The sequence below is a fragment of the Jatropha curcas genome, chromosome 8, assembly GCF_041381405.1.
Source record: "Jatropha curcas cultivar XTBG-Jc1 chromosome 8, XTBG_Jcur_1.0, whole genome shotgun sequence".
Taxonomy (NCBI): Eukaryota; Viridiplantae; Streptophyta; class Magnoliopsida; order Malpighiales; family Euphorbiaceae; genus Jatropha; species Jatropha curcas.
Window position 1 is genome coordinate 22,889,568 of NC_143158.1, and position 25,205 is coordinate 22,914,772.

Sequence of the window (25,205 nt, forward strand, 5' to 3'; positions counted from 1 at the left end):
GATAGCATCGATCTCATATATTCCTGCAGTTTTCCTTCTCTCGGAATTGCTTTGATAATGGCTATTGCTTGCCATTTCTTCTATTAAATCATATGCTTCATCGATCTCTTTTCTTTCAAAAGATCCTCCTGCAGCTGCATCCAAAGTAATCTTAATATTAGGTGACAATGAATTATAAAAAGTTTGAACTTGTAACCACTTAGGCAAACTATGGTGAGGGCATTTTCTTAATAAATCTTTAAATCTTTCCCAAGCTTCATACAAGCTTTCTTGATCATGATGAACAAAGGTCATAATCTCATTTCGCAATTTCGTAGTTTTAGAAGATGGAAAGAATTTTGCTAAAAATTTTTGAGCTAAATCTTCCCAAGTCGTAAAACTTCCAGCAGGACATGATTGCAACCAAGATCGTGCCTTGTCTCTAAGAGTGAAAGGAAAGAGCCTCAATTTAATGGCATCTTCAGAAACACCATTTTGTTTGAATGTATCACAAATCTCCAGGAAATTTGTGATGTGAGCGTTAGGGTCTTCACTAGGTAGACCTCCATATTGAATTGAAGTGGAAAGCATCTGAATAATTGCTGGTTTAATTTCAAAATTATTAGCTTCCACTCTTGGTCTAGTGATACTTGAAGTAGCTCCATTAAGAGAAGGTGTGGTATAATCTCGCAAGGTGCGAACATTAGCTTGATGTTTGATTTGAGGATTTACAGCAAGGGGTCTGTTCTGAGGTTGAGGATTGATTTCGTCGTCCATATTTGCTTGTTGTTCTGACCTGTTTTCTCGTGCTCTTCTAGCAGCGTTGTTTCTACGGCAAGTTTTCTCAACTTTTGGATCAAAAATCAGGGGTTCAGTTCTTCCTGATCTTCTTTGCATAAAAACCTGAGATATTCTTTAGAAAATTTAAATGAACAAAAACAATTAAATAAATAAATGTCTAAATTAATATCAGGATAATTCGTATTGATATTGGTAAAGCCAATCCCTGGCAACGGCGCCAAAAACTTGACAGTGATTTTTCGCAAGTATACAAAAATCGCTACAAGTAATATAGAGTGAGTAGAGTATCGTGTCCACAGGGATTGTATACCAAGTACCAAAATTATGTTAACCTATTATTATTTAAACGACAATAAGGGAAATTATTTTTAGAAACTAAATTCAACAAGTAAAAATAAGAAGTTAAATAAACAATTATTGATTAAAGAAATCAAGGAAGTAAAGCTACTAGGGGTTTTGATTTCACTTAATTCTATCCAATTTATTTCATTAGTTCATTGATCAATTTAATTATTCAAGTAGGGGAAACAACTCTGAATTCACTAACAAGCTCTTCCGATGTATTGCTAGTTATTTTAATTCCATTTAATTACCTATCTTCCAATAGCGCAATTAACTATGAATTAAATCATTAAGTTATGTAGTTGTTTGTGAATTTACAATTTAAGGTTGATAAATTATAAAAACCCCCATGAGTCAAACCATATAGCTTCCGCATCAAGTTATTATTCTCATGTGTTTTATTAACCTTTTCATATCAAAGATTCTTCTTCCGATAGTGATAATTGAAATAAATCAATCTAGGGGAAAATTCTGCCTAGAAGCATTAAGTTCATTAATAAATCATAACTTGAATAAGGAAAAATAAATCTAATTGCATAAATTGGAAAAGAGATTAAGCTACATCAAACCCCTAGTATAAGAGTTTAGTTACACATAGTACTTAAATAAAACTCAACAATACTTGATAAATATTCCATAATCAATAAGGATAATGAAAGAAATAAACAAGATTAAGAGTTTAGAAATAAAAACTTGTTAACAATTGACTCCAAATGGCTTCCTTGAATCTTGGCACAACTCTTGAATACTTGAAATTTTGAAGAGAGTTACAAGAATAATAGAATGAGAGATGCCCTTACAATGAATTCCTCCTCTCTTTATATAGACTTCATGAGAGAGAAATCCCACCTTCTTTAGGGAATAATTCTCCTTATTTTAAGAGAATAAATTCTCCTTGTTTTAAGGGAATAAATTCTCCTTGTTTTAAGGGAATAAAGTCACCTTGTTTTAAGGGAATAAATTCTCCTTGTTTTAAGGGAATAAAATTTCCTTGTTTTAAGGGAATGAATTCTCCTTGTTTTAAGGGAATAAAATTCTCCATTAGACTTTAAATTTCTCTCAACCACGGTCCGGACGCGCTAGAGTCTGAGTCTTCACTTGATTTTCCTTAAATCCAGCACGGGCGTAGTAACTAGCACCGGTAAGGCATGAGTGTTTTGCTTTATTTTACTCTTTTCTGTGTCAAAACCCTACAAATTTCTTTAAGATTAAGTGCATCATGATTCAAGGGAGCTTTGAACAAAAACATAAATAAAAATTAATTAAAGTAATTAAAAATACTGCAAATCCTAATAAAAACCATATTAAAAATATTATAAAAATAACACCTATCAGTTGGCCGATTAGCATAAAACTAAATTTTAATTCAATAAAAGCCATGATAATCATCATTAACCATTAAAATACAAATATAAATACAAATACAACAATTAAAAATAAAATCACAATAAATCTCCACGTAGATAGTTTGGCTAACTCAAAAATTATATCATATATACTCCAAATCTCACCAAACTTGACACATAGTATAATCAACTCGTGTATTCAAAGATTATAAGCTTAATAACTGAAAAATCGACATAAATGAAAGAGCATAAAAATCATATAACTTCACAATAATGCAAAAATAAGCAAGCTTAAGCATGGATCTAAATATACATGGCATAAAAATAAGAACCTGAACCATATTTCACAGAAATCAAACAGTTATAACCTAAAAATCTCTAAAACGTAGAAAATGTACAAACCTTAACAAATCAACCCTCCAAAATTTCATTTCCTTTACTTTTTGGAGGATTCACCTCTTATAATCAAGAAAAAGGAGATTTTTACCAACTGAATCATGAACATGAATTTTATTGTAAAACATAGTGAATGTGACATATTATGCATGATTTTAGCCTTAGATTTAAAAGAAAAATAAAAGAAAGAGGAAAGAGAAAGAGGTAGAGTGTTAAGCGAGGGTTTCACATTGATTTACTTGGAATCTTGCAATAAAATATACATCAACTTAAAGATCTTCTTGAGGATAATAACAAATCCAAATTTCATGAGAAGATAACAAGTGTAGATGGGTGAAAATGGGAGAAAAATGGTTGGGCCAAGGTGTTTGTTTTGAGAGAAAGTTGAGAGAAAATAAGAGAGATGAGAGGAGAGAGGAGGTAGTGTTTGGGTACAAGTTTAATGGTGTGTAGAAATATTTTCTTAGGGCTTTTTCCCTTATCACATGCCAAGTTTAGAAGATTTTACCATGTGATATTATTTTTCACATGCTTGGAGCACGTGTGTGCATGAGCTATAATCCCATGCATTTAGGTGTAGAGTTGTAGTGTGCAACCTTTGATTTAGGATGCTTGTACATAGGATAAAGGGTGTTACACTTTTAGTAGTGTGAGATTACATAAGGATAAGGTGTGAGACTGTATTTTTATTTTGTAGTGGCATGTGGCTTTTGTTTGTCTTTTAACTTTTTTTTTTCTCATTAAAAAAGGTTGAGATTTAATTGGTCTTTTTCATTCTAAATGCTAGAATTTAACATTATACATATGCATGATATAATATATGACTGTCTAACGTAAAATACATTGTATTATCAAAACACGGTCTAATAACATGAAAAATTATGAAAATGCGCCTATGGCATTGTAATTCACCTAAATGATCATAAATCATCCATAATTTATAATAAATCATGCTAATGTCTAATTAGACTCTAAAAATACTGAAATATATGAAAATAACATGTTATGAAAATCAAGATGTTACAGGGGAGGTCGTCTCTATGCTGAGAATTGCACAATTGGTTTTAAGGAAGCTCTTGCCCATACATGGAAATCAAAATATGTTTCCAAAGAAGATTTTTTTCAGATTTGAACCACCACCACCATTTGCCTAAAAGGGTTGTGTTCTTATTTTTGAACACCTGAATATCTAACCCATAATGCTTTTTCTCCCTCGTTACAACATCCATGCTATCCAGTTTAGAGGCTTTTCACCGTCAAAGCCTTTACGCATAAAAATCTTCTCTAAATAGATTCTAGTTTATGAGTATATTTTGTGAGGCTCTAAATTCATACGTAAAATGGAGAGGTAAAAAAGATATAATAAATATAAATAAAGTTATTTTTCTACCCATCGAAAATGTCTAGCTTTTCAGTGGGAAAGTTTTGCTTCAACCTTTTCAATTATAAGAAACCAAGTAGATAGACTCTTTGGGTTGGCACCAATAGTTATGCCAAACAACCAAAGTTTCTGATTAGCCTTTTAAAGGCAATTTGGTTCAATTGCTATGTTTTAAGTTGAGTTTCGGTTCAATTCATAGAAGTCTCTAGACCCTCGGTTATTTTTGTCTAATTTGATGAGAATTAAGGAGGTTTCTCTTGGATTTTCTATTATTTATTCTAACAAAATTTATAGTCATAGGAATAGTTTTTTTTTTTTATAGAAACAACCAGTATTCAGACCCTATTACTAGGAATCGCGAAGAAAACATTTGTAAGTTGACACGTCCAAAATTATAATTATTTTGCTTATATTTCAATAATGGAAGTGCAAGTACTGATCATTATATATGTTATCATTACTTTCAGGAGGCTGTTGTATTTAGAGTTGAAATTGAATCTCAAGCTGAAGAGGGGTCCAGTGAACCACGCCCAATTGATGCTACTCAGATATATCTACAAGAAGTTGGTGGTATCAAGAAGCAGCAAGTGTACAGTCTCGGTTCGTGGGTATCACTACTCAGATATAAACATTTGTAAGACATATTGTTGTTTCTATTTGTGACAATTTCTGTTGTCTTGATATTTTAAATGTATTCAATATTATGTTAACTTTCTTTATTTGATTTTAAATTAATTTTATTAGAAATATGACAAGATTAGAATATTTATAAATGCGGAAATATGGAAATGTTTGGAGCCAGATAGATAAACAGGTAAATAGCAATAGATTTAGAAACGAATTAGAGACGGATTTTATATGCTAATTATATGCTTAGAAACGGATCTTATGATGTCTTTTCCAAGAGCTTTCAAACGAACCTTGCTGGTTTGTCTTTGATGTATAGATTTAGATGCCAATAAGCGACCAAATATGAGGCAAATGACTTTCCTCTTCGATTAAACGAACCTTACTGATGTTGATATACCTGGGGTTTGTGTTCTTTTCACAAAATAAATGAATTTATTTTGTTGCTCGGTGATGTTTAAACTCGATTTTCATTATGGTGATAGTTGTTGAATTCTGTTAGTGAGTCTCCCATAGTTCTCTTATGTCTGTGATTTCATGATTGCTTTGTTCTTTTCGATTTCTGAATTAAAGAAAAGTAAAATCATATTCATAATTCATTGTTCTTGAACCCGAAAAGTAGCAAGAAATTTATCTCTTACATGTTATTAGGTGGATAAAAGTATATTTTGGTCAAATGTTTAGTTTTGATCTCTTTGAAAGATGATTGCTCACTTATATGCTATTTTACTATGGTTTTAATTGTTCTGGTGTCTTTTTCTAACTGGCATGTTTACATAATAATGAGATACAAGAATGGAATTATTTAATTTTTACGTAAATGGTGGATGTAAATTTCATTGATATAGTGAATGGATGTTAAATTTCTACATGTGTCTTGCTTGATAGGAGAGTATTCAGCTGTCTTACTGGGGGTATGGGAAAGCTAATTGTGGAGTTGCCATATGCCTTGCTCAATAATTCTTCGTTGCGTGCCATTGATTGAGGCCTTAGCTCATACTGGTGGTAAGAATTTTGGTTTCATTGGTATGAATCTTAGGGATGTATTTAGGCTTTTTCTTAATAATTCATTGGTATGAATCTTAGCACCATTTCTTCTTGATTTGATACAAAAGATCATTGATGAATGGTTGTGATTTATACTAATATTTGACAATGATATTCATATTGGGAGGTTAAAAATAAAAAATCTTGTCAATTCAAGTTGCTATCAATCCAAGTTTGCAACTTATGAATGAGAAGGACCATCTTTATTAATAGATTGGAGCAGCCTAAAGAAGAAATAAAGACTAGATTAGGGTGGCATCATTGAATCCATTTTGTTCTTAGACTTGGTCACTAAATGTTTACGGTATGCTTGAAGTTGATTGTACTGGTTTGAACTTGTTTCTTTTGGATTTGACTGATTTATAGTTTTTGGTTCACTAAATTCTGAAGATTGCATTGTACGGTAATCCCACGTCTCAGATAAGAGACATGGGTCCAACAAATCAACACTAATGGCTTTATTGGCTTCCACATGAGCTAAATAACTATGAGGCGTCCAATTTGTATGTTGAAGCCCAAAGTGATGTTTTGAGCTTCTGCATAAAATATGGTTGTATCCTTTCTTAAAAAAATTGTTTGTACCCTTGTAAAATAAAAGTGCTTCGGCTTGCAATTGTTTGGCCATCCATGGATAGTGCTTAAGCATGTCCAATCTGCTGTCACATGGTGCTGAGGCTTATTAAGCCCATCCATGTCACTTGACCACGACCCTGTTAGTCCACAATCTACTGTTTCAACGGTGTCCTGTTTCATCCTAGCCTTTAAACCGTACGACGACTCGCTTATAAGACCCTTCGGTTTAGCGGTTTTAGTCAACTCCATATGGGACCTATTTCAGCATCTGAAATACGTGTACCAAGAAATCTAAATCATGGAAAGATGAGCTCAGATGATGAACAACCAGCACTTGTTTCAATCGTATCCCAAATAGATCGGGTGAAGAATGTGAAGTTTCTAATTCATTTTTTTAGCATAATTGCTATAGTATTGTTTGAAATTGATATATTAATGGCTGTAGCGTTTTGTCATAGTCATACTTTTAAATTTAATTAGAAAATGATTAAGCCTTTAAGTAAAATTAGCGAAATAAGAAAAGAAGAATGGCAAGTGGAATTTGCAAGTATTTGTCGGGCTTGAACAATAGTAATAATAACTATAATTATTAAAGGATTTATTACTTTGAAAAGGTATGAAGAAACTTACATAAAAAAAATAAAAAATAAAAACACCATTTTGAGTGTTTAGCATTTATTCTAGTAAAATGATACTGAATTAGGGACATTTAGCATTTATTGACATAGAATAAAATGCTTAAAATTCTATTGATTAGTATTTTTGATCAAAGGAAAATTGTAGGCAATGCAGGTAAATAATAAAAATAAAATAAAAAAAGGCAAAGAGAAAGAAAACAGACCGTAAATGCTTGTAAAATTTACGGATGAGCTGTAAAATTATGTGTAATGCGAATTACTGAAAAAGGAGAAGAAACCATTAAAGTTGTAGTGTCATATATACTGTAATTTGTATTCAATTAAAAAAAAAAAAACTAATTGAAGCTAGATTTTAGTTAGAATATATAATTTAATAACAACTCAAATACCGTGTTTTAAGATAGATAATTGTAAATAAAATGCGTAAATTCCTAACATAATAAGATCTTTATAAGCATACTTGGGCAAATAGGAAAATGTTGAAGAAGATTCTATAATTTGAATAATCGGGACTCCGGGAAAAGAAAATTCAAAAAGATCAGTGTAAGCCTGAGAAATAAAGCAACAGAAGGTATTAGAGAATTTAGCAGTAATAATGAAAAAAGAAAATAAATGTATAAATATTTATATAAATAAAGATAAACAAAATTTTAAAATTGTAATTATCTAAATGTAATTACCTTAAATATGATAATTAAATAACATAAAAAGAGTTTAAAATTTTCAAATTCATAATAATCTATACATAGCTATTAAACTTTAAAAATATATTTAAAAAACCTATGATATATATTTTACGAAATGTTATATAGAAAATAAAATATTGTGTTAATTTAGAACACTTTCCGTATAAAAACCTATAAATAAAATTTAGAACAACAAATAAAAGAAAAAAATAAAAACCAAAGAAATAAAAAAGAAAGTACCGTGCCATAAATTTTACTATACTGTTTGTTTTGATTTAAGTTAAATTTTGATTTAAGCTAAATTTTGCTATAAATTTTACTATACCGTAGGTTTTGATTTAAGCTAAATTTTAGGTAATTTATAATTTAAGTAATTCAAATAAAGTATTTTAGGTAATTAAGTTATATATATATATATATATATAGATAAGGTTCCGTAATTTAAATAATTTAATATGGATAATTTATAATAAATTAATAATTAAAATATTTAAATTGTCCAATTATAATAAAAAAACTACAATAAAATTTTAAAAATTCCTAAGAAAAAGAAGAATAGAAAGTTGGATAAAGAAAGAGTGTTGAATCTTCTCTTTATTTGAGCTTTTATATATATGTATTTGTCAAACACCCCGAATATTTATTTTTGAAACTGTAGAATTTTTATTAAACCAAAAATCAGAAATTTTGACTCTGTGGGCTGTAAATGTAATACAGTCTCAATTCGAGCCCAAATTTTCGAATTGGTTCCAAGCCAAAAACAGATTATTCGGAATTTTCAATTGGAGAACACTTAAAATTTTCGATGAAATAAAATGGAACTCTAGTTACTAATCGATTATAAATGTATGTATATGTACGTAACTACTATATAAATTAATTATCCTAAAATCAAATATCATTACTATTAATATTTTTATTATTATTCAGTAAATGGAGAAAATGTTAAGGAAACTAACTAAAATAATCAAAATAAATCGAACCGGACCCAGAAATCAATCTCAGTTTTCGAAAACCACACGAATAACCTGAAAACCAAGTGAAAAACCTGTAAACCGAGTAAAAAACGAGCCAAATCATTAAATTAGACCAAACCAATTCGAATCGAACCGAAATGTTCTAGAAGCTCTAAATTTTTTTTTCCTTTCTTCTCTTTTCCTCTTCTTCTTCATTTTCTTCGGTCGCGCGACTCCCTCCTCCTCCCTCTCCTTCTCGTTTCCGGCCACCGTTCAGCGAGAAGGAGGTGGCGGTTGACTCGCCTGGCACTGCGGGTCACGTTTCCGGCATCCTCTCACGCGGATGGAACCCCAGCGGCGCGGATCGAGCTTGTTTGCGCCGACAGCACGGCTCTTCGATTTTCTGGCAAATCTCGCCAATTCCGTCGACTTCAGGTGCCGGGGATGATCTCGATCAACTCCTCTCCTCCACACGAACATTTCCCCTCCACCGATTTGCGATTTCGCCTGAGTTTTGAGAAACCACCATGGACGGCGGTGTGGAGAGAACTGTGACGCTTGTTCCGGCCAAACGAGCCACTGGCTCAACAAATTGATGGTAGATTTGGACTCCTCACGAAAATTGGAGTCGGGTGGTGGTAACCTTGCAATTCTCTAGGCATCCGCGACTTTCCGGCCACCGTGCACGGCGGCGGTCCGGCGAGACTCCGGCGAGGCAGAATGATCTCCTCTTCGCGCGGATCACGGAAATAAAATCTGATTTTCGATCGTACACTCTAAGGCTCAATTCGCAATTTGCGAATAAATCCCCAATTTAATGAATTAATGAATTAAGTGTTTAAGTGGATTAAATTGAATATTATGTGTAGTTCATGAATATTAGTTATAATATTGATATTGAAATAAGAATTTTAGCTAATAATTATATAGGTTAATTTTCAGAATTTTAAGAAGTATAAATAGGAGAAATTATAATTTATGGTATAGATAAGTAATTAATGATATTATGGAAATTAAAAATTAATTGGTGGTAGGATTATCAAGTGCCTATGTGTGTATGATGGATGACAATAAATGATGGTTATGGTGAACGGGATCGGTTAATGTGAATTGGCCAAATGGATGGGCTGTGTGTTGACATGTGAAAAATATAAAATCTAGTAGTACAGTTTATAAAGAAAATGTTGTCGAATTTTCGGCGAAACACTTAGTAAAGAAATCCTTAATAAGTAGTACGACTAAAATTATTATTGCTACTAATATTATATTATCAATCGTATTATTATTATTAATATTATTATTATTATTAATATTAGTATTCTTATTAGTATTATTATAAAATATTACTTAACGAATAACTAAACGTTTTATTTAAAGGTGATAAATTAGAATAAATATATAAATAAGAAACCCTATATATATATATATATATATATATATATATATATATATATATATAGTTTAAGTTAATAAGTGAATTAAATGACTGGTAATCAAAACTAATAAACGAATGTGAAATACAATTTTTCGAATTAGAATTCTTATATAGAATTTTCTTGTTTATTTTAGAGATTTATAAAATTCTGAAATGCGAGGACAAAGGCTGGAAGCATGCAGTTATAAAGGCAGTCTTTTTAGAGGACAATAAAGAACAGTGAGTAGTGTTAGATAATTCGCATCATCCGCCTGCATTCATGCATTCACGGCTAAATGTTATCATGCATTTTTTTGTTGAATTGCCATATTGTGCTGCACTATTTGTTGATATTATAAATTATTTGATTACTTGTGTTGTGATATTGTTGTGCCTTGTTTGTGTGGAATTGGGATGAAATGGGTCACCATGGGTTTGTGAGGACGGTCGATAAAGCATGGATCCTGATTATGATGAAATTATAAAATTGGACCGTCGGCCAGGAAAATGGAAGATCGGCGCCCCCGTGTGCACCTGATACCATGGATTATATAGAAACCACAGGGTGGCTTCTTATTGGGCGCACCTGATAATCTGGATTTTATGGTAGCCCGTAGTTTGGCCTCCTGTTGTGTGCGCCAGCGGATCTAGATTTGTGGAGACGACCGGGTTGCCCCCCTGTTGGTATGGAAAAGAAAAGAGAGAATGGAAAAACAATGAGAGGACGGGTCATGTGAGGATTAGACCGGTCGGCCAGGTATGGGGGATTGGCTCCCCGAGTGCACACGTCTGAGAGGATGGGCCATGTGAGAGTACGGCTCGTCGGGGGTTTCGATGACACTACTAACTAATTTTCACGTGATGTGATTACATGAAGATGATAATTATTGTGATTGCTGTTGTATTGCCATTTGTGTAATAAACTGCATGATCATATAACTAGTCGGAGGACTAAAATGACTTATGATATCATATGGGTGATTGTGTGGGGTGAGAGGGTTATCTAACCCTACTCATTGAGTTTGGCGCTCACACCCCTGCCTACATTTTTTTTTTAGGTAATAGAAAGAAAGGAAAGCCATATGGAGTTGAAACACTTATTATAGAAGACTATTAATGATCGAAATAATGATGTATATGTAAAAGTAGAGTTCCGCAATTGTATTCCAGATGAGTTGTAATTGGATAATAAGAGCACAAATATTAATATTATGGATTGTATTTTTTAGATATTGGTGAAATAAATTATTGGGTCTGAAGTCATATTTACGAATAGAAAATGAGTTTAACTAACATAGGCTTACTACGGGCTTCGAGGGCCTTAAGCCCAACCAGGTCCTAGTGTCGGTCCGGTCTGCAGAGATGGGTCATGACAATTTGTTTTCAATTTTATACATATTTATTAGGTATAATTTATTTTTATTTTTATATTTATTTTTTCTCTTTTTTATCATTACTTTAATTGTAGTTAAATTAAAAATTTGACCACACACATAACTAAAAGTTTTTCACTCTAATCATGTTGCTTTAATATGGGGAAATTATAATCTTATCTCTATATTTTGTCAAAATTATAATCTTGTTCCTATATTTTATCCCTAAATCTTTTACCATTGTGCACTTCCTTTCATAAAAAAATTTAACTTTTTCCGTTAAGTTTGCATTTTCTACCAAATTTAAATAAAGTAAAAAATAAATTAAAAGAACATGTAAAAACTATATGGAAAAATAAAGAACATCTTCTCCGGTTAAAAGAAAATTTTGTGATTATAAAAAAAAGCTTTAAAACTATATTTAAAAATAAATCCAAACAGAATTTGCTTTCTGCAACTCTTCCAATAAGCAACAATTGGTTCACTGGTTAAAACATTTTACATTTACTCTATATTTCTTTGTTTACTCATTTTCCTATTTTAAATCAAATTGACATTACACATATGTAATAGCAAGTGATATGATTCCTCTAAGGGTCTTCCAACTCAATCAGAAGATCACAACAACACAGACCACAAAAAATTTAAAAGAGATTTTTTGGATTTTTATAATTTTCTGCCCATCAAATGTTTGATTAAAATCCACCCTTAGAAAAGCAGAGAGAATTATGAAATAGTTGAATTATAAAATCATAAAAAAAAAAAAAAAAAAGTGAACAGGGAGAGAGAGAGAATGAACAGGAAGTGAAGGGAAGAGAAATGAACAATTGACAAAAAGATATTTTATTCTTTTAAATTAAACAGCAAGAAATGAAAATGTTGATGGAATGATGAAATAGTTGGACGAAATTAGTATATGAGGATAAAGTAATTAATTTTGGCATAATATAAAGATAAGTTTATTAATACGAGATAAAATTAGCATTGACTTTGTAGCAAAATTAAATGGAGAGTTTTTTGCCCCCTGTTGTGTAGTCCACGATATTATTTCGGTCCATTGGGCCTTCTATGTATCAAAAAAAAAAAAAAAAATAGAGTTTCTAATTTAAAAAGGTCAATTTAGGTATTTTACTATATATTTTTAGAAAATCAATGTGTTCTAATCATTTTCTTAATTCTTTTGAAAAAATGAAATATTGCTATTAAAGTGGAAGGAGAGACTATATAAAAGTGGAAATAAGAAGAGAAATATTGGGATTGATAAAAATATTCATACTAAATTTATGGATTGACAAAAGTATCTTTAAAGCTTTTGATTTCATTAATTGAAAAAAAATAAAAGTAATTTAATTTGATTGGTTACACTGATTTTTTATTTAAATTTAAATTTTATTGTCTAATAAATAAAATAAAGCGTACAAAATAATTATAAATTTAATAAAATAGAAAATTTAAATTTAATAGTGTACCAATTAAAATTTTTAAATTATGTCCTATTGTAGAAGTTATATATATATATATATATATATATATATATATATATATATATATATATGAATTATATATATATAAATTAGTTATATATATATATATAAATTAGTTAGGAAGTATAATCCTTATTGTAGAAAATTTGTCCTAACTTAAATATGAATTATATATTGTTTATTATTTCTTTACTTTCATTACTAAAGATTTCGGTATGAAGTGTACCAGGAACATTCATCCAACGATTTATTATTATCATCAACTGTTAATGTATTAATTTTAATTATTATTAATTTTATTTAATATTTATATTATTATATGTTATCAATGTTATTTTTTATTAATTGTAATTTAACCTTTACTTTTATAACTTTATTATATTTTATTAATTATTATATTAAATTTATTTTTGAAAAAAATTAAAATAATAATGAAGATCATTCTTGGTAAATAATAAAAAATTATTAAATTAATAATGAGTACTTGCAAACATGCACCACACATATTTAAATACTAGTCATATTTAAAATATAAGTTTTATTTTTGCAAAATCTATTTATCTCTCCAATATGTTTAAAAGAAAATAAAGAAACATAGTTTAAATTTGTTATTCTAAAAAAAAAAAAAATGCAATTTAAATTTATAATTTACCTTACATTTCATTATTCATAAGAGTTACACTATGAATTGTGAAACATAATATACAATCTTATGAAACTCCAAACTTATATAAGTAAGGAATATTGTCAACAAGAAAGTAATAACAATTGGTGGATATCAATTCTACATAGTAAAACCAAGCTTGTCGCCAATATGGATTTATATATAAAACTGCAATTATTCCCAACAAAACTATGATGTAAGATACCACAAAGCTCACATAGAATATATCCATGTCGATGAAGCCACTATTGTCATCCGTTGAATTTATGGGCATTGGTGATGAAGGTATTGTTGCATAACAAGCTTTTGGCAGTGGCAATCCACAGAGGAAAGGATTTCCCTCATAGCTGCCTTCATCAAATGTTCCAAATTGTGCAACTCTTGTAGGTGTCTTACCGGATAAGTTATTGTGTGCTACACTGAAAACTTCTAAAGAATATAATTGAGTAATTTGAGAAGGAATTTCCCTTCCAAATTGTTGTAAGAAAGATCTAAGCTCTCAATTTGCCTCAAATTTGAAAATGTTTGTAGAATTGATCCGGTCAAACTATTGTGTGATAGATTCAACATTTGAATTGTATCAAGATCTCCAATTTCAAATGGAATCTCTCCAGAAAAATTATTACAAGAAAGATCAATCCCCGAGAAATATCGGAGTGTGCTTGGTTGATAAGAATAGAATCCATTCTTGTTTGTAAACTCCAAAGGTTGTGAGTCAGGAGGAAGATCCATAGGGAAAGAGGTAGCATTTGCAATTGGAAATTCATGTTGTTTAGACCAATCACTTCTAAGTCTCAGACAAGGGAGAATAGGACCAGAAAGATTATTATGAGAGAGATCAATGAAGCTTAAGTTATACAAGTTGCATAATTGAGTTGGAATTCCACCCTCCAAATGATTACTACTTAACTGAATGTACCTCAATTTAGAATTGTTGGCAATCCTCATTGGAATTTTTCCTATTAAGTTATTGTGGCTAAGATCTAACTGAAGAGTTACCATTAAATACATCACTCAAAGATCCTTGCAAAGTGTTCTTTGAAAGTTTGAGTTGAAATAATGAGATACAACCTACGATCAATTGCTCAGGTATACTTCCTGACAATCTATTGTCAGATAAGTCCAAACTTTCCAAAAAGCTCATATTTCCAAATGAAGGGGGAATATTCCCATTCAAACCATTTCCCTTCAGGTTTAATATCTCTAATCTTGACAAATGTGTCCCAATTTTTTTTGGGATGGATCCATACAGACTATTGTCGGAAATATCCAAGAATGACAAATTCGGAGGAGAATGAATAGGTAACTGGAATGGCCCTAAAAGAGAATTGTTGGCCAAATTAAGTACCATTAGATTTGTGTTGTTGCCTAATAACCAGAATGGAAACTCTCCTCTTATTTTATTGTTTGATAGATCAACATATCCCAGATTATACTGATGATAGAGGAACTTGGGAATTTCTCCACTACCATATCCATGGCCAGACAAGTGGAGAATCTCTAACTGAAACTTTGGAGTGAAATTATGAGCCTCTGTTATGGCATATATGGTGTTGTTTTGACAATCCAAAAAATTGAGATTTGAATGGTTGAAAAATAGAGAGAGTGAGATTGGGATATGGAAGAGATTATCAGAGAGATTTAGATATTCAAGGGATGTTAATCTCCTAAGAGGAGATGAAGCAATGTCTCCAATAAAGTTATTATAAGAGAGAGAGAATCTTTTGAGGGATGTCAAATTTGCTAGACACCATGGCAAACTACCATTGAGATAATTGTCACTTATATCTAGCTCTTGCAGAAACTTCAATTTTCAAAGACCTGAATATTTGAAATTTTGTAACAAAAAAGAAAAAAAAAAACCTTTGGTTAGTTACAATTCTAATTTATTTGAAAGAGATGATACAAGGGAGAGCCGGAGAGAATGTTGAACATACCTTGATCAGTAGGTATGGGTCCAGTAAGTCCACAACCAGCTAATAATAAAGTTTTGAGATGCCTCATCATTCCAATGTCTTGTAGACCAAAGCTATTGTTGATAGCAGAATAACTCAAGTCCAAATGCTTCAAATTTTTTGAAATTAAGTAAACCTATAAAAATTCAAAAAGGAGTGTGTGAAAATATATTGGAATTTTTTTTTTAATCTTATATTTTAAGCAATTAATAGAAGGCTTTGAAGGAAGTTTTCATCCACAATAGTACAGCTGTTCCAAATTAGTGAAATTATAGGACCCTATTGATTCAAATGAAACACCAAATGAATATTTAATAAGCATTGAGAAACAAATTACTTTCACTAAGAAAGTAAAACTAGAATTACATAAATTTTAAATTAAATTACTTCATAAAGAGAGGAAAATAACCTTTTAAATTATATACAGCTTTTTGAGAGATGAAAGCCCTTTTAGGAATGATAGAGTAAATAATAGAAAGTTGTTAATTAAGAGATCAAAACTGTTAGATATTAGTAAATAAGAAAACAAAAATATATTGTACCATGGTAAGAATTGAAGCCTTTGATTTCATTGCCACCCATATGCAATTCTATCAAATTATTTAATTCTGCATATCTCAACACACGTCAGTTTACAAATGACATTCATATATATCGTTAACAGTTTGAGACGAAAAGAAAAAGTTAGCCCTTCAAATTAATAATTAAAACCTTGGATTCTGCTGCCTCTTGTTAATAGTTTGAGGCAAAATGGAAAAAACGAAAAAAAAAAAAAAAAAAAAAAAGTGAAGTTGTCACCTGGCATATTAATTATTCCTTCCAATCTATTGTCAAATAGATATAAGTATTTCAAAGATGAAAGACCACCCAGCGATGATAAGATACTATTGTTAAATCGATTATCTCCCAAATCAAGAACTTCCAAATTGGAAAGTGTTGATAACCTTTCAAAACCTGCATATATGAAAGAGCATTTTAAAAATGTACATAAATTTAATTATTTTGAATCATAATTAATGATAAATATATTGAGATAAAAGGACCTTCATTCTTAACGCAGCCAGCTATACCATTTACACGTAAATAAAGATGCTTCAATTTTTGGAATGGAAGAAACAAAGAGGCATTTAAGTAAAAATCATTCTGTGGAGACCCATCCCTCAGGTTTGAAAGGTCGAGTTTTGTAACTCGACCAGTAATTTCATCGCACTCAATGCCTTCCCAATTACAACAGGCAACACTATCTATACTCCAAAAATAATGAAGAAAAGAAGAATTGAAGGAAGACTGTATTTGCAAGAGTGCAACTCTTTCTTCCTCTAAACAGCCATCACAACTCTCTTTTAAGAAGAATAAAATCACTAATATCCAACAATACCTCTTAATTATATCCATTTTTAATACTTATCTTCAACTCGCTCTAGCTTGTTATATATATAGAGAGGAGTAGCAAAATGGTCCATGACGTGAAAAAAGTGTTGCAAAGTAAATGCATGTTGGAGAGTCCTTCAGCGAAGTTTCCTCCATCCATCCAATTACATTTTTATATTTTAATTAAAAAAATTACAAAAAGTTAAATTAACCATTCTATAAAAACTCTTTTTTTGAATATTTTTGACCCCTAAAATTTAAACATTCTAATTTTTTTATATACTTTATAAATTGAAAAAAAGTTAAAATTTGAGAAATCAATGAGAGGCCTCCATTTTTAAATTCTATTCTCTCTCGTTACTTCTTGATTATTTTTTTTTTTTAGAAAAAAATATTTCCTCTCAAAATTCGAGCTAAGCCAACCCTTATATTGCAAAAACTTTTATATTAGAACCATAAAATTACGTAATTTAACATTCGTTATAAAGATAATCGTTTCCAGAAAAGGTCTTCCAAAATGTGTCACATCAACCTCTTACTATAAGTTCTGGTGTATTGTTTGTTTGTAGAGGAGACTTAAAAATAAAGTTGACTTAAATAATAACCAACGAGTGTATGGATGAATGGTTCAACACTCTTCTCTTTTAATTGAGATACCAATAAAAAAATCGATTTAAATAATAAAAGAGATTAAACTTCATTTCTTTTGGTTAATTAAAAACTAAAAAAGAATTGAAGTTCAAGTATTTTTTTTAAGGTAACATATATTTAGTTGAGGGCTTTGAAATTGTGCTTTGATGGAAAAAAAAGAACAGAATTTTAATAGAGTTGTGACTGTTAAGCCAGCTGTCAAAAGATAAGAGTTTGTTATACTTTGAATTTGTATTTGTATTTCCTAAATTAATGCTTAGCCCTGATCTGTTGTAACCACTTGTATTATAAGAATAGCCTACAGTATCAATACGAATAACAACTCCTCTTCATCAATTCTGTATTGTTGAGATGGTATCAGAGCATTAAAAACTCTTCTTAGTTTTTTTTTTCCGATCCTTTTCTCTTCTTCTTTGGGAAAGTTCTCTTTCGCTTTTATACTTTGAATTGTTATGGCCTCCATGTCCAACACAGTTCATTCCTCTGGGAAAACCTTGATTACTATGAATGGATCACAGTTTCCTCTCAAACTTTCTTCTACAAACTATCCAACATGGAGGGCTCAAATCTTGCCCGTTCTTCGTGGTCATAACCTTCGGGGTTATGTTAATCGCACTTTTCCTTGTCCTCCTGCTACAATTAAGGACGGTGATAAGGAAGTTGTCAATCCAGATTATGATTTTTGGCTTTGTCAAGATCAATTAGTTCTGGCAGCCATTATTGCATCTACAAGTTTTTCAGCCATGAATACTGTTGCAGAAGCTGAAACTTCGGCGGAGGCATGGGAGAAGGCTCAGAAATCCTTTGCTAACAAATCTGCCACTCGTGTTTTATCTTTGCGTGAACGGTTGTCTACTGCGAAAAGAGACAAACCCATTTCAGAATACTTACAGATGGTCAAAGGTATTGCTAATGATCTTTCCTTGTGTGGCAGTCCTATTTCAGATGTCGATTTGGTTATTCATGTCCTTGATGGAGTTGGTGCTGAGTTTCGAGATATTGCTGCTGCTGTGCGTGTTCGAGATACGATGATTTCTTTTGATGAACTTTAAGATAAGTTGCTGGCTTATGAGGTTTATCTGAAGAAAATTGATTCGAGTTATGAGTCCATTCCGATTACAGCAAATCAGGTTCGCCGAGGGTATAACTCAATCATAAAAAATATATACATAGAGTACAAGAAAGGAAAGCCAATAGAGTAGAAGAGTAGTTATTTTTCACTAATTAAAGACAAAAGTGATAATTGACAAATATAGCAAATGAAATGCATGAAGGCTTCCTTTAACAATCCTTTGCAACTGGTGCTGCTTTGTGATGACTGGAGAAGAAATCATACCTGCATTATGAATTTAATAATTTATAAATAAATAAAATGACTTAGTCATATAAATAAAAATATTAAAAAAATGCAACTTACTCTATTTTACGTGCCAATTGGTACATGGAAGTTGCAGCCATCACAATGCTCACACTGAAAAGATTCCAATTTTTCTGCACTTTCAGAATGGTTCAAATACATGTGTGGTCAATAAATAAATAACAATAATTTAAGGCCAAATGTATAAATTCACATTTTTATTTTATGTAAAAATTTTGTAGCACTCTTAATTTTATAAAAACATATTTATATCTTTAAAGTTATGAATTTTAATAACATCGCACACTTCTTCGTACTAATAATAATAGTTTTTGGTACTTTTAGTTTCTATATATAAAATATTGATTTAATATGTGATTACATAATTATTAAAATAATAAATTTCACGTTTGGTATATTCTTTTTTTCTATAAAAATTAAATTTAATGATAAGTTATCCCTAATCGTGGTGCTTTAATATGCGGAAAATTATAATATTGTCCCTATATTTTGTCAAAATTAATTACTTTTCCCTCTGTTTTTTTTAGTACACTACTTTATCCCTATATTTTTTAATACACTTCCTTCCATCAAAAAATTTAACTTTTTCCTTTAAGTTTGCATTTTCTACGAAATTTAAATAAATTAAAAAATAAACTAAAAGAACATGTAACTAGACATCTTCTCCGGTTAAAAGAAAATTTTGTGATTATAAAAAAAAGTTTTAAAACTATATTTAAAAATAAATCCAAACAGAATTTGGTTTTCTGCAACTCTCTTCCAATAAAACATTTTACATTTACTCTATTTCTTTGTTTACTCATTTTCCTATTTTAAATCAAATTGACATTTATTCATACAAAATGTAATAGCAAGTGATATGATTCCTCTAAGGTTCTTCCAATTCAATCAGAAGATCACAACAACACAGACCACAAAATTTAAAAGAGATGTTTTGGATTTTATAATTTTCTGCCCATCAAGTGTTTGATTAAAATCCACCTTTAGAAAAGTAGAGAGAATTATGAGTGCTAAGAGGGTATTTGAATTATAAAATTATAAAAAAAAAAAAAAAAAAAAAAAGTAAACAGAGAGAGGGAGAGAGAATGAACAGGAAGTGAAGGGAAGAGAAATGAACGATTGAGAAAAAGATAATTCTTTTAAATTAAACAGCACGAAATGACAATATTGATGGAATCGCTAAATAGTGTATTTTAAAAAATAGGAGGACAAAGTAATTAATTTTGACATAATATAAAGATAAGTTTATTATTTTCCCTTTAATACGAGATAAAATTAGAATTGACTTTGTAGTAAAATTAAATGGAGAGTTTTCTACTATGCTTTGTATCCAAAAGATGGAGAGTTTTTAATTTAAGAAGGCCAATTTAGGTATTCTACTATGTATTTTTAGAAAATCAATGCGTTCTAATCATTTTCTTAATTGTTTTAAAAAGATGAAATATTGCTATTAAAGTAGAATAAAGGGAGTATATAAAAGTGGAAATAGAAGAGATATATTGAAATTGATAAAAATATTCATACTAATTTTATTTAATATTTATATTATTATATGTTATCAATGTTGTTTGTTATGAATTGTAATTTAACCTTTACTTTTATAACTTTATTATATTTTATTAATTATTATATTAAATTTATTTTTGAAAAAAATTAAAATAATAATGAAGATCATTCTTGATAAATAATAAAAATTTATTAAATTAATAATGAGTACTTATAATAAGAAGTAACCACATGCACCACACATTTTTAAATACTAGTCATACTTAAAATATATGTTTAGAAGAAAATTTATAATTTACCTTACATTTCATTATTCATAAGAGTTACACTATGAATTATGAACCATAGACAATGTAGAAACATAATATACAATCTTATGAAACTCCAAACTTAAATAAGTAAGGAATATTGTCAACAAGAAAGTAATAACAATTGGTGGATATCAACTCTACATAGTAAAACCAGGCTTGTCGCCAATATGGATTTATATATAAAACTGCAATTATTCCCAACAAAACTATGATGTAAGATACCACAAAGCTCACATAGAAAATATCCATGTCGATGAACCCACTATTGTCATCAATTGAATTTATGGGCATTGGTGATGAAGGTATTGTTGCATAACAAGCTTTTGGCAGTGGCAATCCACAGAGGAAAGGATTTCCCTCATAGCTGCCTTCATCAAATGTTCCAAATTGTGCAACTCTTGTAGGTGTCTTACCAGATAAGTTATTGTGTGCTACACTGAAAACTTCTAAAGAATATAATTGAGTAATTTGAGAAGGAATTTTCCCCTCCAAATTGTTGTGAGAAAGATCTAAGCTCTCGATTTGCCTCAAATTTGAAAATGTTTGTGGAATTGATCCAGTCAAACTATTGTGTGATAGATTTAACATTTGAATTGTATCAAGATCTCCAATTTCAAATGGAATCTCTCCAGAAAAATTATTACAAGAAAGATCAATCCCCGAGAAGTATTTGAGTGTGCTTGGTTGATAAGAATAAAATCCATTCTTGTTTGTAAACTCCAATGGTTGTGAGTAAGGAGCAGGAGCCATAGGGGGAGCATGAACCATAGGGGAAAAGGTATTATTTTCAATTGGAAATTCATCTTCTTTAGACCAAGCACTACTAAGTCTCAAACAAGGGAGAATATGACCAGAAAGATTATTATGAGAGAGATCAATCAAGCTTAAGTTATACAAGGTGCATAATTGAGTTGGAATTCCACCCTCCAAATGATTACTACTTAATTGAATGTACCTCAATTCAGAATTGTTGGCAATCCCCATTGGAATTTTTCCTATTAAGTTATTGTGGCTAAGATCTAACATAACTAATGAAGAGTCACCATTAAATACATCACTCAAAGATCCTTGCAGTTTATTTTTTGACAAGTGAATTTCTTTTATTTCCGAAGGGCAAAAATTGGATGGTAAGCTTCCAGAAATATTGTTTAGTGAAAGATCTAAAATTTCAAGAGAAGACATATTTCCCATCCATTTAGGGATGCTTCCAGAGAGATGGTTATCACTGACATCCAATATATTCAATGAAGTTGCATTAAACAAACTATTTGGTATATTTCCATTGAACAGATTGCCATCTAATTGTAACCAATTAAGATATTCCAAATTAACATTTTTGGAAAATATCTGTCCTTGCAAAGTGTTCTTTGAAAGTTTGAGTTGAAATAATGAGATACAACCTACGTTCAATTGCTCAGGTATACTTCCTGACAATCTATTGTCAGATAAGTCCAAACTTTCCAAAAAGCTCATATTTCCAAATGAAGGGGGAATATTCCCATTCAAACCATTTCCCCTCATGTTTAATATCTCTAATCTTGACAAATGTGTCCCAATTTTTTTTGGGATGGATCCATACAGACTATTGTCAGAAATATCCAAGAATGACAAATTCGGAGGAGAATGAATAGGTAACTGGAATGGCCCTAAAAGAGAATTGTTGGCCAAATGAAGTACCCTTAGTTTTGTGTTGTTGCCTAATAACCAGAATGGAAACTCTCCTCTTATTTTATTGTTTGATAGATCAACATATTGTAGAGTATACTGATGATAGAGGAACTTGGGAATTTCTACACTACCATATCCATGGCCAGACAAGTGGAGAGTCTCTAACTGAAACTTTGGAGTGAAATTATGAGCCTCTGTTATGGCATATATGGTGTTATTTTGACAATCCAAAAAATTGAGATTTGAATGGTTAAAAAATAGAGAGAGTGAGATTGGGATTTGGAAGAGATTATCAGAGAGATCTAGATATTCAAGGGATGTTAATCTCCTAAGAGGAGATGAAGCAATGTCTCCAATAAAGTTATTACTAGAGAGAGAGAATATTTTGAGGGATGTCAAATTTGCTAGACACCATGGCAAACTACCATTGAGATAATTGCCACTTATATCTAGCTCTTGCAGAAACTTCAATTTGCAAAGACCTGAATATTTGAAATTTCGCAACGAAAAAGAAAAAAAAAAAAAAAAAAAACCTTTGGTTAGTTACAATTCTAATTTATTTGAAAGAGATGATACAAGGGAGAACCAGAGAGATTGTTGAACATACCTTGATCAGTAGGTATGGGTCCAGTAAGTCCACAACCACGTAATGATAAAGTTTTAAGATGCCTCATCATTCCAATGCCTTGTAGACCATAGCTATTGTTGACAGCAGAATAACTCAAGTCCAAATACTCCAAATTTTTGAAATTAAGTAAACCTATAAAAATTCAAAAAGGAGTGTGTGAAAATATATTGGAATTTTTTGATAATTTTAAATGTTTTTGATAATTTAATTACCTCCAGTAGGTACAGATCCTTTCAGCCTGCTTAAAGACAAAAGCTTAAGAGAAGGCATCATTGCTCCAAGGCTTTGAAGGAAGTTTTCATCCACAATAATAGAATAATCCAGGTGCAGCTCTTCCAAATTAGTGAAATTATAGGACCCTATTGATTCAAATGAAACACCAAATTTAAATTTCTCCTCAAATTTAAATTACTTTCACTTAGATATAGAGATTTAAGTAATAAGAGACTAAAACTAATTAAAACAAAACACTTTTGAGGAATAATAGAAAGTTGTTAATTAAGAGATCAAAACTGTTAGATATTAGTAAATAAGAAAACAAAAATATATTGTACCATGGTAAGAATTGAAGCCTTTGATTTCATTGTAACTTATATCCAATTCTATCAAATTATTTAATTCTGCACATCTCAACACACGTCAGTGTACATATATATTGTTAATAGTTTGAGACGAAATGAAAAAGTTAGTCCTTCAAATTAATAATTAAAGCCTTCGATTCTGCTGCCTCTTGTTAATAGTTTGAGGCAAAATGGAAAAAATGAAAAAAAAAAAAAAAGAAGTGAAGTTGGCACCTGGCATATTAATTATTCCTTCCAATCTATTGTCAACTAGATATAAGTATTTCAAAGATGAAAGACCACCCAGCGATGATAAGATACTATTGTTAAATTGATTATCTGCCAAATCAAGAAGTTCCAAATTGGAAAGTGTTGATAACCTTTCAAAACCTGCATATATGAAAGAGCATTTTTAAAATGTACATAAATTTAATTATTTTGAATCATAATTAATGATAAATATATGGAGATAAAAGGACCTTCATTCTTAACGCAGCCAGCCATACTATTTCCACGTAAATAAAGATACTTCAATTGTTGGAATGGAAGAAACAAAGAGGCATTTAGGTAAAAATCATTCAGTGAAGACCAACCCCTCTGGAATGAAAGGTTGAGTTTTGTAACTCGACTAGTAATTTCACCGCACTCAATGCCTCCCCAATTACAACAGGCAACACTATCTATGCTCCAAGAATAATCAAAAAAAGAAGAATTGAAGGAAGACTTTATTTGCAAGAGTGCAACTCTTTCTTCCTCTAAACAGCCATCACAACTCTCTTTTAAGAAGAATAAAATCACCAATATCCAACAATACCTCTTAATTATATCCATTTTTAATACTTATCTTCAACTCGCTCTAGCTTGTTATATATAGAGAGAAGTAGCAAATGGTCCATGACGTGAAAAAAGGTGTTGCAAAGTAAATGCATGTTGGAGAATCCTTCAGCGAAGTTTCCTCCATCCATCCAATTACATTTTTATATTTTAATTAAAGAAATTACAAAAAGTTAAACTAACCATTCTATAAAAACTCTTTTTTTTTCAATATTTTTGACTCCTAAAATTTAACCATTCTAATTTTTTTAGATACTTTATAAATTAAAAAAAAATTAAAATTTGAAAAATCAATGAGAGGCCTCCATTTAGAAATTCTATTCTCTCGTTCTTGATTTTTTTTTTTTTTTAGAAAAAAATATTTCCTCTCAAAATTCGAGCTAAGGCAACCCTTATATTGCAAAAACTTTTATATTAGAACCATAAAATTAGATAATTTAACATTCGTTATAAAGATAATCGTTTGCAGAAAAGGTCTTCCAAAATGCATCACATCAACCATTTACTATAAGTTCTGGTGTATTGTTTATTTGTAGGGGAGACTTAAAAATAAAGTTGACTTAAATAATAACCAATGAGTGTATGGATGAATGATTCAACACTCTTCTCCGTTATGTGAGATACCAATAAAAAAAT

The 25,205-nt window shown here is 30.4% G+C and overlaps 1 protein-coding gene, 1 non-coding gene and 1 pseudogene across 3 annotated transcripts; 1 reads left to right on the forward strand and 2 right to left on the reverse strand.

Annotated features, from left to right (window-relative positions):
- The first annotated feature begins 205 nt into the window (after positions 1-205).
- Positions 206-312, forward strand: LOC149494351 (small nucleolar RNA R71). Its single transcript, XR_016322352.1, has one exon. It is a non-coding gene; the product is annotated as a small nucleolar RNA R71 (small nucleolar RNA).
- A 13,441-nt stretch (positions 313-13,753) lies between these two features.
- On the reverse strand, positions 13,754-17,057 carry LOC149494352 (cuscuta receptor 1-like; annotated as a pseudogene).
- A 3,798-nt stretch (positions 17,058-20,855) lies between these two features.
- On the reverse strand, positions 20,856-24,566 carry LOC149494353 (cuscuta receptor 1-like). 2 transcript variants are annotated; one of them, XM_089725048.1, is made up of 6 exons: positions 24,215-24,566; positions 23,970-24,125; positions 23,730-23,795; positions 23,388-23,534; positions 23,155-23,307; positions 20,856-23,029 (listed from the first exon to the last, which is right to left on the reverse strand). In XM_089725048.1, the coding sequence occupies exons 1-6, from the start codon at positions 24,564-24,566 to the stop codon at positions 20,943-20,945; spliced, it is 2,961 nt and encodes a 986-aa protein (XP_089581174.1). In that variant the 3' UTR covers positions 20,856-20,942. The 2 variants fall into 2 exon arrangements, with proteins under 2 accessions (XP_089581174.1, XP_089581175.1); XM_089725049.1 differs by lacking the exon at positions 23,730-23,795.
- Between the last annotated feature and the right edge of the window lie 639 nt (positions 24,567-25,205).

Excerpts from the sequence above, each read along its gene's own strand:
- LOC149494353 (XM_089725048.1), bottom strand. The coding sequence starts at position 24,566 with ATGGATATAATTAAGAGGTATTGTTGGATATTGGTGATTTTATTCTTC. Across the intron at positions 23,796-23,969 it reads AGGAATAATTAATATGCCAG|AATTAAATAATTTGATAGAA; the intron begins GTGCCAACTTCA and ends TGAGATGTGCAG. Across the intron at positions 23,030-23,154 it reads ACCCATACCTACTGATCAAG|GTCTTTGCAAATTGAAGTTT; the intron begins GTATGTTCAACA and ends TCAAATATTCAG.